The 17,822-nt window shown below is 43.7% G+C and overlaps 1 protein-coding gene across 1 annotated transcript in view; it reads right to left on the bottom strand.

The window, feature by feature from the left end:
• The window catches only part of HPRT1 (hypoxanthine phosphoribosyltransferase 1), a 41,222-nt gene extending 24,471 nt beyond the window's left edge, over positions 1–16,751 (bottom strand). The window contains exons 1-2 of the mRNA XM_080795909.1: positions 16,577–16,751; positions 1,301–1,407 (exon numbers count right to left, since the gene is read on the bottom strand). Of these exons, the coding sequence (XP_080652035.1) occupies positions 1,301–1,407; positions 16,577–16,603 (134 nt within the window). The 5' untranslated portion in view covers positions 16,604–16,751. The remainder of the gene's footprint in view (positions 1–1,300; positions 1,408–16,576) is intronic.
• Positions 16,752–17,822: the final 1,071 nt, after the last annotated feature.

Genomic DNA, 17,822 nt, shown 5'->3' with positions numbered 1-17,822 from the left:
GAACTTCCCCATGGATCAAGCTGAAACAAGTGCCCAAACATGTGTAAGAGGGCATTTCCTTCTAGTGTGTTCTGTAAAAGCAAAATAATGGAGACATCTTGCATGTCCATCAATAAAGGACTGCATAAATCAATTACGGTACAGTCAGAAAATGGACAGTTATGCAACTTTCAAAATACATGAGATAGCTCTAAATATACTAATATGAAAAAATGTCCAATAAATTTCAGACCCGTATGATAGCACATTCCTATGTGTTAAAATGAAACACAGCTGATGCCTGAAAACACAGGTTTGAACTGCCCAAGTCCCCTTATATAGGGATTTTTCAAAAATAAACACAGTACTATCGGTGTATTTTCTCTTCCTTATTATTTTCTTAAAAACATATTCTTGGGGCACCTGGGTGGCTCAGTGGGTTAAGCCTCTGCCTTCAGCTCGGGTGATGATCTCAGGGTCCTGGGATCGAGCCCCGCATCGGGCTCTCTGCTCCGTGGGGAGCCTGCTTCCTCCTCTCTCTCTGCCTACTTGTGATCTCCGTCAAATAAATAAATAAAATATTTACTAAAAAATATTCTTTTCTCTAGCTTGTAAGAACACAGTACAGAATATATATAACATACAAAGTATGTATTAATCGACTTTATGTTATCGGTGAGCCTTCTGGTCCACAGGTGGCTACTAGTAGTTAAGTTTTGGGGCGAGTCAAGAGTTTACTGCACGTACATTCACATACAGTGTATGTGCATACCCTGTGTGTAGGCAAGGACTGTGCACGGGGCGCTGAGAGGAGAGAACCCTATTCATAGCCTCAAACTTTAGAATATTTTGCAACACACATGTATTGATACTGTGATCTGAAAATCAAAAACAAACTAGCCAGACACACAAGGCAAGCATTTAAATACCAAGTTAGGTATTTCACTGCAATTCAGTTAAGGAGCAATCTGCAAACTAGATGCACATACGAATCAAACCAGGACCTTCCCTTCATGTGATTTAGCCCCAGCCCCCCACCCTGCTCAAAGTTGAGTAATCAAAGACTGGAGTTCATTCCTCCAATCTCCCTTTGCTGTTTACTTTGCTCTACTCCAGACAGACTCCCAGTATACAATGACTTACACTGGGTAATTAGTAAACTCTCCCTGGACCTTGTTTGTAAAGAGGGCTCTAAAATAGAAAACATCTCTTACTCGACATGCTGGCCTAGTTTACGTTCAAATATCAACTACTTAAAACAGCTGCTGACACTTGAAATTACTTTAAGAAAAAAAACCCCAAAATTGAAGATCTTACTAACCTGTCCATAATTAGTCCATGAGGAATAAACACCTTTTCCAAATCCTCAGCGTAATGATGAGGTATACAGAATAAATCTAGGTCATAACCTGGTTCATCGTCACTAATCTGAAAAAGAAATAGGACTATTTCAGTGGCTGTATTACAGGATTGACCTCAGATATTAAAAAACCGTAGCTTATGAGAGAAATTCAGGTATGACAAATTGAGAACTTTCTGTAACTTTGTAGGCATGATTATGAATTAGAGTTACACATAAGAAACCAACCGTATGCTTTAGAGATGAATAGTTAAGACTGTAGACATAAAATGACAGGATATGAACTTTCCTTCAGTTCAGCAACAAGAAAACAAAACACTTTAAAGAGTTAAGACAAATGTGGCAAAATCCTGGTAACATTTTAAACTGGGGTGATGAGCATATGGGGATTCATTATACTGTTCTCTCCACTTCTGAGTATGTTTGAAATTTTAGTAAAAAAAAAAAAACAACTTAAATATACTGTAGAAAAAATTTTTTAACACACTGTAGTCTAACAAGCTAAAATGTCACACTGAACAAAAATTGCTGTTCCCCACCCCAATTCCAAACAGCCTCTCTCACCTCACAACAGGGGGAAAAAAATCACACAAAAAGCTAAGTGATTTCTTAAGCACCCAAACTCTTAGAAGTCTGAGACTTATAATCAATTCATGACGTGCCTTCATAGCAGACACTCCAAAGTTGAGGAGAACCATATAGTGGCTTTCTTTGTACGCTGAGCACCCAGCACACAAAATATTTAATAATACTGATGTTGTGGTACCTGTGGTGGTAAAGTGTAGTGTGACTGTAGTTTTATAAATATTATATATACCTATGCATACAGAAAAAAATATAACAACATCATAAAAATGATCTCAAGGGGGCGCCTGGGTGGCTGAGTGGGTTAAGCCTCTGCCTTCGGCTCAGGTCATGATCTCGGGATCCTGGGATGGAGCCCCGCATTCGGCTCTCTGCTGGGCAGGAAGCCTGCTTCCCTCTCTCTCTCTGCCTGCCTCTCTGCCTACTTGTGATCTCTGTCAAATGAATGAATAAATAGATAAATAAAATCTTTAAAAAAAATGATCTCAGGGAGAAGAGTTATAATGATTTTACTTCTTTATACTGTATATTCTAAATTTTCTTCACTGAGTATATATTGCTTTTATAAAAAATTCAGTAGTCTTTCTTAGAAATTATTTGTGGAGGCGCCTGTCAGGCTCAGTCGGTTAATCGTCTGCCTTCGGCTCAGGTCATGTTCCCAGGGTCCTGGGATCAAGCCCCACATGGGGCTCTCTGCTCAGTGGGGAGCCTTCTTCCCCCTCCCCCACTGCCTGCTGCTCCCCCTGCTTGTGCTCCCTCTCTCTCCAATACATGAATATAAAAAAAAAGGTTCCCTCCGTTTCCCTCTGCCCTCCCCTGCTCACATTCTCTTTCCTCTCTTTCTCTAGAAAGAAAAAAGAGAAAGAAATTATTTGTGGTATTAGGTGTGCTTTTTACACGCATATAAAAAGCATGGGAGAAAATTTTTAAAGATTAAAACAAAATCTACAAACAAAAGTTGTAATACAACAAAATAAAGAAGTGAGGAGGGGAAGGGGGAAGGAAGGAGAAGAGGAGGAAAGGAAGGCATGAAAGAAGAAAGGGTGGTTATGGAGGAGTGTATACCCAACAGCGGCCGACTATAAGGGGATCCTTGCGGCACTACACGCTATTTTTTGTAAGAGTTTATTTATTTATTTGAGAGAGAAAGCGGGAGAGCACAGGCAGGGGGAGGGGCAGAGGGAAAGGCAGAAGCAAGACACCCCGCTGAACAGGGAGCCTGACACAGGACTCGATCCCAGGCCCACGGGATCATGACCTGAGCCGAAGGCAGACGCTTCACCCACTGAGCGCCACCGCGCCCCCCTCCCTGCCCACCCCCCCCCCCCGCCCCGAGGTGCCCTATGCACTGCACACTTTAATACTGACTCGGCCTTTTTTTCTCACTATCACTTTCACTTTTCTTTTTAACATCGTTGATCTGTAATTCCCCCTTGCCATGATGGTTAAAACTCATTCAAAGATATAAATTAGAATATTAATACTCTCCCTCACATGGTATTCAACACTAAATAGCTTCCAAATCACATTCAAGAAGCTGATGACAGGACTGTTTGGGCAGTTTTCAGGAAAAATTGGTCAAACCACAATTATATCTCATGCGTCAGCTGGTATGTACTGAGCACCATTCAGTTAGCACTGTTAGGTGCTTATGGACCGGTAACTTGGCTTTCGATACATTTTTAAAGTATGTGTTTAAGATTTATAGTGTTATTTACAGAATTCCTAATTGTATTCTGACAAATGTAAGGTTCACGCTGTCTCTTTTTCAGTCCCTAAAGCTGTTTTGGGTTCTGCAGGTGTGGGCAGAGCTGTAGGTATCGTCTGGTCCGCTGTGGGTCGTGCCTTCCACCTGCACATGGGGCCAGGACGCTGGCGGGGACACAGGAAGGCACGTGGCCCCGCCGCAGGGTAGGGCAAGGGCACTCACTTGGCTGCCGGTCTGAGAGTGGCTGGCAGCTGGTCTGAGAGCGGCTGGAAGTCATTATTGATTTTTCAACAAACATTTATTACTTTCATACGCAGCAAGAAAAATTCTATTTTGGGGGGGGGTAAGAAAAGATTATGCCAGAGAGCCTCTAAGCTAAGTGCTAACCTGTCTGCTAAACGTTCACGTCATGCATATCTCAGAACACGGTCAGTACAAAAAGAATGGAAACGGGACATTGGTCACCTTCAGGAGTTTTCCAAGAACACTCTCTATAACAAGCAGTATTCCTTTTATAAATTTTATGAACTGAAATTTAGTTCAGGTTTTGGGAAAAGACAGACCTTGCTAGATCGTGTAGGATAAGAGGATAAATATTCAACTCCGGCTCATCAGAATATATCTGCTATTACCTGACAAGAATGAAAATGTACCAACCCTTTCACTAAAAAGATCCAGAGCACCAAAAAAAAAAAAAAAAAAAGGCTTCCCTGAGGCTTACTCACCACCTCCCCCCAGTCGCTCACTGCTTCTGCACAAGCATAACCCGGGACCCACCCTGGACTCTTTGAAATTATGTAACATTCGGAAGGACTACAGCTTCTGCAAAAGTGGCTCAGGCCCTGGCTACAGGTTTTGCACGCAGCCTAAGAACTTCTAGAGTCTGGTTTGTCTCAATCAAAGCCAAGGTGACTTTTGCCCAGAGTTCATCCCAGATGTGCAGTCGGCTATACACAGAACAGCTGGAATGTACGCCAAAATACGAATCCTATCTCCGTCAAAACACCAAATTAATCTCTAATTCAAAAGTTTTTACTTTCAATCAATACTATTAGATTCATATATCACATTTAATGTCAAAGAGCTGACTTGTGGGGCACCTGGGTGACTCAGAAGAGTCCAACCCTTAAAAAAAACAACTGTTTATTTTTTAAGATTTTATTTGTTTGACAGAGAGAGAGAGACAGAGAGCGTGAGCACACACAAGCAGGGGGAGCAGCAGTCAGAGGTAGAAGCAGACTCCCTGCTGAGCAGGGAGCCTGACAAGGGAATGATCCCAGGACCCTGAGATCATGACCTGAGCCAAAGGCAGAATCACATCGGTAGGGGAAAGGGTAAAACCCATATGATAATTTCAACAGATGCAGAAAAAGCATCTGACAAAATACCACATCCATTCACGATAAAATTCCTCAACAAAACAGGTTTAGAGGGAACATACATCAACATAACAAAGGCCACAGATGAAAAACCCACAGCCAACACCACACTCAATGGTGAAAAACTGAGAACTTTTCCCCCTGAGATCATAAACAAGACAAAATGTCCTCTCTCACCACTGGAAGTCTGAGCCGCAGCAACCAGACAAGAAAAAGGAATAAAAGGATCCAAACTGGTAAGGAAGTAGTAAAACCTTCACTATTTGCAAATGACATGATACTATCTATAGAAAACCCTAAAGACTCCACGAAAAAACAACTAAAACTGACCTTACCTTTAGTAAGGTTGCAGGATACAAAATCAATGCGCAGAAATCCACTACATTTTTATACACAAATAATGAAGCAACAGAAAGAGAAATTAAGAAAGCAATCTCATTTACAAGTGCACCAAAAGTAATAAAATACCTAGGAATAACCTTAACCAAGGAGGTGAAAAGGTCTGCACTCTGAAAACCACAAAACACTGATGAAAGAAATTGAAGACAATACAAACAAATGGAAAGATGGTCCATGCTCATGGATTGGAAGAACACTTACTGTTAAAATGTCTCTAACTACCCAAAGCAACCTACATACTTAATGCAATCCCTATTGAAACACCAACAGCATTTTTCACAGAACTAGAACAAATTATCCTAAAATCGACATGGAACCACTAAAGACCCTGAAGAGCCAAAACAACCTTGAAAAAAAGCAAACAGGGACACCTGGGTGGCTCAGTCAGTTAAGCCTTTGCCTCTTGATTTCGGCTCAGGTCATGATTTCGGGGCTGTGAGATCGAGCCCCACATGGCGCTCAGTGCTGGGTGTGGAGCCTACTTAGGAGCTCTCTGTCCCTCTGTCCCTCCCCCATTCTCTCTCTCTCAAAAAAGAGGAGAAAAAGGAAGCTGGAGGTATCACAGTTCCAGATTTCAAATTATACTACGAAGCTGTAGTAATCAAAACAGTATGGTACTGGCACAAAAATAGAACAGAACAGGGGCGCCTGGCTGGCTCAGTGGGTTAAAGCCTCTGCCTTCAGCTCAGCTCATGATCTCAGGGTCCTGGGATCGAGCCCCGCATCGGGCTCTCTGCTCGGCGGGGAGCCTGCTTCCTCCTCTCTCTCTCTCTGCCTGCCTCTCTGCCTACTTGTGATCTCTCTCTGTCGGATAAATAAATAAAATCTTTTAAAAAAAATAGAACAGGGGTTTTTGGGTGGCTCAGTGGGGTAAAGCCTCTGCCTTCGGCTCAGGTCATGATCCCAGGGCCCTGGAATCGAGCCCCGCATCGGGCTCTCTGCTCAGCATGGAGCCTGCTTCCTCCTCTCTCTGCCTGCCTCTCTGCCAACTTGTGATCTCTCTCTGTCAAATAAATAAATAAAATCTTGAAAAAAAAAAAAAAAGAACAGAACAGGATGGAAAACCCAGAAACAAACCCATAGTTATATGGTCAACCTTCAGCACAGCAGGAAAGAAAATACCCAGTGGGAAAAAGATAGTCTCTTCAATAAATGGTGTTGGGAAAACTAGACAGCAACATGCAAAAGAATTAAACTGGACCACCTGACCATACCATTCACAAAAATAAAATAAAAATGGATTAAAGACCTAAATGTGAGATCTGAAACCATCAAAATCCTAGACAAGAACACAGACATTAACGTAGGCCATAGCAACATTTTTCTAGATATTGTCCTGAGGCAAAGGAAGGAAAAGCAAAAATAAACTATTGGGACTGCATCAAAATAAAAAGCTCCCGCTCAGCAAAGGAAACAATCAACAAAACTAAAAGACAACCGACAGAATGGGAGAAGATATTTGCAAATGACATATCCAAAAAAGGATAGTCCAAAATATATAAAGAATGTATCCAACTCAACACCCCAAATACAAAGGATCCAATTAAAAAATGGGCCAAAGACATGAACAGACATTTCTCCAAAGAAGACAACCAGATGGCCAACAGACGCACAAAAAGATGTTCAACATCACTCATCATCAGGGAAATGCAAATCAAAATTATAATGAGATACCACCTTACGCCCATCAGGATGGCGAAACTCAAAACAACACAAGAAACAACAGGGGATGGCGAGGATGTAGAGGAAGGAGAACCCTCTTGCACCGTGGGTGGGAATGCAAGCTGGTGCGGTCACTGTGGAAGACAGTATGGAGGTTCCTCAGAAAAGTTAAAAATAGAGCTACCCTGCGATCCAGCAACCACACTATTGGGTATTTACCCAAAGAATACAAAAACACTAATTCAAAGGGATATATGCACCCCCATGTTTATGGAAGCATGATTTACAACAGCCAAATTATGGAAACAGCCCAACTGTCCAGACTAATGAACAGATAAAGAAGGTATGTTGTACATATACACAGTGGAATATTATTCAGCCATAAAAAAGAATGAAATCTTGCCATGTGCAACAACATGGATGGAGTCATAGAGTATATGCTAAGTGAAATAAGCCAGAGAAAGACAAATATCATTATTTCACTCATATGTGGAATTTAAGAAAAGAAAGAAAAGAGCGAGAGACAAACCAAGAAACAGACTGTTTACTATAGAGAACAAACTGATGGTTACCAGAGGGGAGGTGAGTGGGGGGAGCATAGGGGAAATAGGTGATAAGGATTAAGAGTACACCTCAGTGATGAGCACTAGTTACATATAGAATTATTGTTAATCACTATATTGTACACCTGAAACTAACATAACACTGTATGTTAACTATACTGAATTAAAATTTTACAGATTTTTATTTATGACAGAGAGAGCATGCCAGTGAGAGAGCATGAGTGGGAGGAGGGGCAGAGAGAGAAGCAGGCTCCCCACTGATCAGGGAGCCTGATGTGGGGCCGGATCCCGGGACTCCAGGAACATGACCTGAGCCAAAGGCAGACACTTAACCGACTGAGCCACCCAGGTGCACTATACTGGAATTAAAATGAAAAAACAATAAAAATTTTAAAAAGGGTTGATTTGTTCTTTCAAGCATAAAAAAACATGTTAATGTAACTCTTCCCAGAAAAGGCAAAAAGAAATTCTTAAGACTTGCATTGCTCGAAGGTGTCCCAATTAATACGGGCATTTGTGATCAATTAAATAAGATCAAGATATCCACTGATCTATTTGACAAAACTGGTAAATTGGGGATCTTATCTAAGGGATATGATCACAATTTTGGGCCTAATACTTTTTCTTTGGTTGTCAAATGAACCTTCACTGATATTTTCCTCTACAGTTCTTTTTTTAAATTAACATATAATGTATTATTAGTTTCAGGGGTACAGGTTATCAATCTTACACAATTCACAGTGCTCCCCATAGCACATATCCTCCCCAGTGTCTGTCACCCAGCCCCCCCTCATCTTCCCATTCCCCTCCCCTCCAGCAACTCTCAGCTTGTTTCCTGAGATTAAGAGTCTCTTACGGTTTGTCTCCCTCTCTGGTTTTCATTGTTTCATTTTTTCCTCTCTTCCCTTATGATCCTCTGCCTTGTTTCTTTTTTTTTTTTTTTTTTTTTTTTTTTTTGGGTGCAAAATGGTTTATTAAAGCACGGGGACAGGACCCGTGGGCAGGAAGAGCTGCTGCCATGCCTTGTTTCTTAAATTCCACACATCAGTGAGATCATATAATGATCTTTCTCTGATTGACTTATTTTGCTTAGCATAATACGCTCTAGAGTCCATCCACTCTTTGCAAAAGGCAAGATTTCATTTTTGATGGCTGCATAATATTCCACTGTATATATATACACCACATCTTTATCCATTCATTCGTCGACAGACATCTGGGCTCTTTCCATAGTTTGGCTATTGTGGATATTGCTGCTATAAACATTGGGGTGCACGTGCCCCTTCAGATCACTACATTTATGTCTCTGGGGTGAATACCCAGTAGTGCAATTGCAGGGTCATAGGGTAGCTCTATTTTCAACTTTTTAAGGAACTACTTTTCCACCTGCTGATGCATGGGCATTTGCTGCCCATCATGATCCCCTGGGACCATACCACAAGCCCCCATATGAACCCCTGGATAGATTCTAACTGCCGCACAGCCCGTTGCCCCATTTCAGCAGGAAGCAGCAAGAGCAGTCACCGTCCAATTCCCTAATGGCAGTTCAGATTACTATCCCGGGGGAATGAGAGGAACACGCGAGGCTAGTTAAGGAGAGACATATAGGTGGCTAAGCGACCAGGCTCACGGAAATCCCAAAAAAATATGGAGGTGTGAGAAAACCAGAGATAAGGGGACAAATAGGGCCACCATGCCCTAGGTGTGCCACCATGCCCTAGGGTGCCAGGTGAGTGGGATGGGTGGGTCTTCATGGTAATCACCTGTGACCAACAAAGAATAACTAGCCCCTCATAGGAGGTGTTATCCACAGAGATGTTAAAAGGATTTAAGTTCCCTGGTTAGCTTCCCCCCCACACACACTGAGCCACCCAGGCACCCCCCTGGTTAGCTTTCCATAAAAGACCAACCCTTAAGGCCACCTGTGAGTGGACCCGCTCACTCTTTTTAAGAGCTTTTTTGGTTATCCTCACTTAATAAACTTCTATCGCTTTACTCACAAAACAAAACAAACAAAAAAACCCCAAAACTTGCACTGTTTCAGGTACTCAAAATTCACAACTTTGTTCTAATTCACTACAAATAAATGGGGTATATTTATGGGGGTCATGATTTAAGAAATACGTGATTGGCCATAGTAGTTGTCAGAACTGAGCAACGGGTATATGGGGGTTATGCTAGTATGTCTACTTGTAGATATTTCAAATATGAAGTTAAATGCAGTGCAATATGTAAATGATGACAAGGCACCAACGTCACTTTTCCCAGTTTTACATTTAATGAAAGTCCAAGTCTTTTACATCCATATAAAATGATCAAATATTAGAATACTAATTTTAAAATGGTGATGACCTTATCCAGAACCTGAATTCTTATTATAATATTCAAATCTTTATTGAGAACCTACTATGTTGTACATACTGTAGAGGATTAGATAAATCTTTGGCTTCCCTCAGAGAGTTGACATGTACGTGAATAACCACGAGACGGTGGTAAGGTGCTATGGAAAAGAAACAGGGGACGTGTGGCAGGGGTTTAGGGGACCACCCAACCTCTCAGAGGCCTCATCTGCACCTGGATCACTGAGAAGAAATAAACTAAGACACAATTCAGTGAACAGGAACTTGTTTTTAATAATCCCAAACACCCAAGCTTCACATTAAACTCGTCCAACAACCTCAATCTCCACAAGACCTAGACAGAAATGTACTCGGTGGCCTTTAATCTTATTAGCCCTTATCAGTCCCATCCAATATTGCTTAATATCTACTATTAACCTCATCTGATACGGATTACTTAACAATCCAGTGGCTGCTTTGATAGGAAGGGATTGCAATATATAGAATTGCATCAAAATGCATTTAGCATCCACTTTGAGAAAGGCACTGTGCAATAGATTCTGTAGGGGGAGCGGAAGATGATTTTAAATTTAGAGCCCTAAATTTAAATTTAGTTATAACTTTTATAAGGTAATTATAATTTATAATTATAATTTATCATAATTTATAATTATATCATAATTATAATTTATAATTATAAATTTAGAGTTTATAATCTAGGTGAAAAGACATACGTACACACACACAACTATACGGCACAATAAAGCTTGTCATTTCTACCTGAATCTAATGTGACAAGCCAATAACCATTGATTATCAAAAGCACTTACATACGCGCTAAAGGCAAACCGGGAACCCAGCACAATGACTCCCCCTAAAGCACGAACGGGCTTAGTCATTATGTTCCGTTGACTAGGTTGTAAACTGGGTAGACTGGCATGTCTCTGATACTTAATTAGCACAGCCTTGTAAACCAACCAGGCAATAGTTGATTATGAATGTGTAACATTTCTGTATGAATGGAAATCCCATCTGTTTCATGTTTGGTAACATGGTGTTGCGTGTCCAAACATGAGGTTACCACCGACACCTTCTACAACAGCTGTATTAGTCGGCTGGAGCTGCCGTAACAAAATACCACCACCTGGGTGGCTTAAACAGCAGGAATTTATTTCCTACAGTTCTGGAGGCTTCCTTCTGGAAGTCCAAGATCAAGATGCCTGCCGGCAAAGCAGGTTTCATTCTGAGGCCTCTCCTCTAGGCTTTTAAGCAGGGCTTTCTCCTAACTATGTGCACAGTGGAGGGTGGGGGAGGGAGCTCTTTGATGTCTTTTCTTAAAAGAACAGGGTCCCAACCTCATGACCTCATCTACTCCTAATGACCATCCAAACGCCCCATCACCAAATACCACACACTGGCAGTCAGAGCTTCAACAGAGGAATTTGGGCAAGAGTGGCTCTTCTTCAGTCCATCACAAGACCCTCACATAAAATGGCTAAAGAAGATCACGAAGAAGGTTCTAGATGGCTCTGGGGAGAGCCCAACCCCAAAATGTTTGGGGAGCCCTTAGGAAGGTCAAGGAGTGGTAAACAATGTTAGTGTATGTGCTTCCAGAAGGGGGCACAGAAAGCGGTAAACAAATGAAAACGGTTGCTCTCCAGACCCACTGTTCCCATATGGCCATATCTGGCTGAACTGAAAATCAAAGAATAGGTTACTAATAGCTCTGAGTTACTTACCATTTACTCAGTTCAGAAATCTGTACATCTCCTCTGAGCTTCAGAACACAACTCTCAAATTCTAGCCTATCTGTAAATATACTTGTTAATGGTAAACACTACGCAGGTACTTTCATTAATATGTAAGATTACCGGAAAATGTAACATTAGCAACTGCCATCTGTCTAGAAGGTCAATACTTTTGCTATCACAGACTGCCAAAATAATTTTCCTTCCCCGTAAAACTGGCATCACAAATTCTCAGTAATTATGTGTGTCACGTCTGTAGTAATGGTTTCCACAGTGAAAATTTTTTGTGGTTTCCACGTAAGATTTCTAATTACAAAAATATTATTATCTAAAATTACAGCAGGCAAGGAAATTACCTCAACCTGAGGGAACAGGAACAACATCAATTCATCATCTGTGACCAGGATTGCTTAAGCCTCTTTGTGGTCAAAATATAGCAATGCTCATGGGTCCAGACAAGACCGAATGGAAGGGAGTCTCAAAATGAGCTTAAAATATGAAGTTAAAAGATGTACAGTAATAGACAAAATATATTTTACTTATTCCTAGTAACCAACAACAATTCCAAGCTTCTAGAATGGGCAGGAATTGCTAGGTAGCATATTTCTACCTTTTACAGTCAGACACTTTAAAATTCCTTTTTTCGGGGGGGGGGGGCGCCTGGGTGGCTCAGTGGGTTAAGCCTCTGCCTTCGGCTCAGGTCATGATCTCAGGGTCCTGGGATCGAGCCCCGCATCGGGCTCTCTGCTCAGCAGGGAGCCTGCTTCCCCCCCCCACCCCCCACCCCCGCCCACTCTGCCTGCCTCTCTGCCTACTTGTGATCTCTGTCTGTCAAATAAATAAATAAAAATCTTTAAAAAAAATAAAATTTTAAAAAAGATTTTACTTATTTATTTCACAGACAGAGATCACAAGTCAGACAGAGATTACAAGTAGGCAGAGAAGCAGGTAGAGAGAGAGGGGGAAGCAGGCTCCCTGCTGAGCAGAGAGCCCTATTTGGGGCTCAATCCCAGGACCCTGGGATCATGAACTGAGGCAAAGGCAGAGGCTTTAACACACTGAGCCACCCAGGTGCCCCCACTTTAAAATTCTTAAAGAAAACTCGAACAAAGGGGTGCCTGGGTGTCTCGGTGAGTTAAGCATCTATCTTGGGCTTGGGTCATGATCCCAGGGTCCTGGGATCAAGCCCTGCATTGGGCTCCGTGCTCCGCGGGCGGCCTGCTTCTCCCTCTCCCAGTCCCCCCTGCTTGTGTTCCTGCTCTTGCTATCGTTCTCTCTGTCAAATAAAATAAAATCTTCAAAAATACCTGGAAAAAATATTAAACTTCTTTTAAACCTTTTTTTTGAAAAAAAAATGTTTTTATTTATTTGATAGAGATCACAAGTAGGCAGAGAGGCAGGCAGAGAGAGAAGGAAGCAGACTCCCTGCTGAGCAGACAGCCTGATGCAGGGCTCGATCCCAGGACCCTGAGATCGTGACCTGAGCCGAAGGCAGATGCTTAACCCACTGAGCTACCCAGGCACCCCAAAGTATTAAAATTCTTAAAAAACACCACCAGGGAGGGTATGTACTATGTTAAGTGCTGTGAAATGTGTAAGTCTGATGACTCAGAGACCTGTACCCCTGGGGAAAATAATACATTATATGTTATTAAAAATAAGTAAATAAGTTAAAACCAAAACCAAAACCAAACAAACAAAAAACACCAAAGCAGAGAATATGCCATCCTTTTGGGATAATTTGTGATAACCCAGGGTATCATAAAAATGAAATTATGGATCACTGATGCACTTAATTCTTAATGTGAAAATAACTTAAGCTAGCAGTACGTTCATCTTCCAATTTTATATCAGTCTTACAAATAAACTACATATATAAATTGCTTGCCTTCCCTTCCAGGGGTTAAAGAATTAAAAGGTTTCTAAGAATTGAAGAATTCTAAGAATTAATATCAGGGGCGCCTGGGTGGCTCAGTGGGTTAAAGCTTCTGCCGTCGGCTCAGGTCATGATCTCAGGGTCCTGGGATTGAGCCCAGCATCGGGCTCTCTGTTCAGCAGGGAGCCTGCTTCCCCCCTCTCTCTGCCTGCCTCTCTGCCTACTTGTGATCTCGTTCTGTCAAATAAATCAAAATAAAAATCTTTAAAAAAAAAGAATTATAATCAGCATTATTTTTAAGATTTTTTAAAAATTTATTTCAGAAGAGGGAGAATCCCCAGACTCCCCACTGAGTGGAGAGCCCGATGTAGGGCTCAATTCCAAGACCCTGAGATCACGACCTGAGCGGAAATAAAGAGCTGGACGCTCATCGGACTGAGCTACCCAAATGCCCCTAAAATCAGCTTTCTTACTATTCAACCCAGGGGTAAATTATTAGCTGCTTCTAGGTAAGTTGGTCCATAACCGCTATATGTTCAAGTACATGAATTTATCCTACACTATGATCTTTCCTTTTATTAGCGTGCACCGTGGAGTAATAGCCGTGTTCATTCTGGACAAAAAAATATATATACCTGTCAATTACCAGAAGCACACTGTAGAGAGTACAGAGTGGTTCCATAGCAATAAGAAGTATGTATGAATTCTTATTAGTAGCAAGTTATTCTAAATGTTAGTAATTTGGCGGCAAAGGAACAATGCAGTCTCACTGTGGATATTAACAAAGGTGGTTAACACTCTCAGAGCAGGTGAATCTTACTGAAGCCACACAGGATAAAGTTAGACAAGAAAGAAAGCTACACTAGTGCGTCTTCAGCCTCTCCCCACAAGACATGGCCCAGTGACTACCTGATGAATTACAAGGAAACAAAAGGAAAACTCCAAGACCCCTCTTTTCTGCTGATCTGGGTGGTCCTTTTGTCTTTTTCTTAGCAAAGAAACCAGCACATAGTAACCACTGTGTGTTTGTTACTACTAACATCCAGACCATTTCTGGGAAGGAAACAAAAAAAAGGAATGGGAATTGGCAAACACTGCAAACACAATGAAGATCTCAATGTTCAAACAAAACTAACAGCCAGTTCTAGCAATAATAACTCACTGTGTGCTGGGGCGGGGTATCACAGCTAAAAGTGTCTAACTTCTTCAGCAACTGAATAAAAACAACAGCCCCTACCATTTTTTGAGTACCTACTATTAGTGTCCCATTTTAAGTGCATGGGCTCTGGAGAAGAGACCGAGGTTTGAGTTTGAGTTCCTCTTAGTAACTGTGTCATGTGGGTATGGTTAAGTTACTTAACCTCTCAGAGGCTTCAAAGACTCCTCCTCTGTAAAATGGTAATCATCATGCTGATATTGGGGTGCTGGGATGGAGGTCCACATCAGGCTCCGTGCCCAGCAGGGAGTCCTGCTTGAGGATTCTCTCTCTCTCTCTCTCTTGGTGCCCACTCTCTCTCAAAAAAATAAATCTTTTAATAAATAATCATGCTGTTACAGGGTTGTTTTGAGGACTAAGTAGGACTATATAGGTAAACACAATGATAGCTATTATATTATATTACTATTCCCAGTCAAGGACCATAGAAAGGTTGTTTCGTCAGTTAAGACTGTAGACAGTTTTACAATCTTTCCAATAGCTCCTCAGTAATTCATTAAGAACACTTAAGCCCAGAAAAGTGAAGTCAGTTACCCAAAGCCACACAGCTAGGAAACAACCCAAAAAAGCAGGATTCCAGGCCAGACTCCATTAAGAACATTGGTCTTTACCTTAATTAGGCCACAGTGCCAAATATCAACAGAATCCTTCCCTTTTTAGGGCTCAAGTGGCTAATTTTTTTTTTTTTAATTCAGCAAACCATTATTGGTAATTCCTTATATGCCAAGCACTGTCCTATGTGCTGGGGTTATGGTGGTGATCCCTGACCTTTTATAAAGTTTATGGTTTAGTGGGAAAGACAATCAACAGGTAATCGGGTGACTGTGAATATAACAACAACGATGATGACGACGAAGATGCAGACTAAGGCATGTAACTGTCTGGCAGAGGCGTTGGCCATTTTAGCAAGAATGATCCGAAAGGTGGGAGGGGAATGCAGCTTAGCTTGTTCGAGAAACAAAAAGAACCAATGAGGTTGGAGACAGGATACGAGCGGCTGATGATGGTAGGAATGTCCTTGAAGGTAAGGAGCGGACTCGCATATTTTGTCCCTGCAGGATCGAAGAGCATAGGATCTAGGTTGAGGCACATCCGAATTCTAGGCCTGGTTACCTCTGGGCCGTGGGAAAATTACCTAATATCGTCTATTTTCCTCGTGTGTGAAAAGGCAGGCATGGTTACCGCTACCAAGGCTGCCGTGAGGATTCAATCAGGTAATGCGCATTCGCACAGTCATTATGGTATTTGCGGAACTAGGTACCAACGCCAGTCCGCGCGCGCCCTCCCATGCGGTCGCTCCCGTGCCTGGGCCCTCTACACCAGCACCCTGAAGACCAGGGCAGCACACCTCCAGTTTAGAGAAGGGCCTCCCGGGAGAAAGGCCCCCGAACTCCCCACCAGTCAGCAGCCCAAACCCGCGGCGCGCCAGATCATTCCCGAACTGGCCCGCGCGGCCCCTCCCCGCAGCACGCTCCCCAGCGGCACGAGTGAACCAAAACGCCATTTCCACCCTCTCCTCCCACACGCGGCCCTCCTCGCCAGAGCCGTCCAGAGGCACCCACCCCGCACCTCGCCCTCCGTCCCACACGCCGCCCCGCGTGACGTAAAGCCCCAGCCGGGACGCGGCGGCCGCCCCCCCGCCCCTCCGGGCTTCCCCCGGCCACCCCGGCGGCCGCACTGCGGGCCGCGCGCCTCAGGGGCCGCCCGCCGCCGCCGCCGCCGCCACGGCCACGGCCACGGCCCGGCGGGGTAGGCTGCTCACCACGACGCTGGGGCTGCGGGTCGCCATTACGGAGCCGGCGGGCGTGCGGGTCGACGGCAGCCTTAAGAGGAGGAAGCCGGCGGCGCAGCAGAGGAGGCGGAGGTTCCGCTGAAGGTGGCGACACGCGGGTGAGCTGAGCGACGCACTAGTCGCTGCGCTCTAGGCCGCCGGTGGAGCAGAGGCAAAGCACGCCCCGCCCCGCCCCGCCCCGACTCCGCCCCCCAGACTGCCCCGGAGCCTTGGCGGGCGCCTGCCGGTTTCCACGCTCCCGAAGTGGGGACTTTCCTCCGGAAAAAGCGGAGACTCCTCGGGTGCAGCCTCTATCACGCTTTCCCCGCGCCCCCCAGCCGGAGGGCTCCCGAATTCCCAAACCTGCCGCCGCCTCGCTTCTTCCTTGCGGCCCTAAACTGGGCTCCGGCTCTTCCGCTTGCAGTCACCACGTGCTTCTCTCGCCCGGCGTCCCCTTCCCAAGACCTTGGACCACATTGCGGATTCCGTTTTCCAGACTGGTGGCCCAGTTCTACCAAGAAACTTTAGCTGTGGGCGCCTGGGTGGCTCAGTGGGTTAAGCCTCTGCCTTCAGCTCAGGTCATGATCTCAGGGTCCTGGGATGGAGTCCCGCATTGGGCTCTGGCTCAGCAGGAAGCCTGCTTCTCCTCCCCCCACCCCCACTGCCTCTCTGCCTACTTGTGATCTCTCTCTCTGTTAAATAAAGAAATAAAAAACCTTTAAAAAAAAAAAAACTTTAACTGGGTGTGCGAGTTCAGACCTAGAGCCCTAGAGTCGGCAGGTCCGGGTCCAGATCCGCTGGAGAACACCCAACTGCTGTGTGGCCTTGTGTGAATCAGACTCAATGAGCCTCTTTTCATCTCTGTTAAGTGAGGATATTAACAGGATCGTTGTAAGGATTAGACATGGTATCTGTGTGTGCATATGTATATAGATGGCACAGTACCTGAGACATTGCATAATCAGCAAATGGGAAATGTTGCTGTTACCGATCTTTATTTTTGCCTCCACAAATCCCTGTATGGAATTGGGCGGGGGATCTTCCCCTAGTCTCACATAGGTCAGGTAAGCAAATAATCGGTTGTGCCATTCCTGACGTTCCTACTGCTCCTACCCCCACCACAGTGCCCAGCACATAGCAGGTGTCTTCTATTAGGGCCACTGAGGGATATGTGATGGTAAGAGATTCGTGGCACTGGGCAAGTCACTGAACTCCTCTGAGCCTTCATCAAAAAAAA

Source organism: Martes martes (assembly GCF_963455335.1).
Source record: "Martes martes genome assembly, chromosome: X".
Lineage (NCBI taxonomy): Eukaryota > Metazoa > Chordata > Mammalia > Carnivora > Mustelidae > Martes > Martes martes.
Note: the sequence above shows the minus strand (reverse complement) of the source record. Positions and strands in the feature narration are given on the sequence as shown.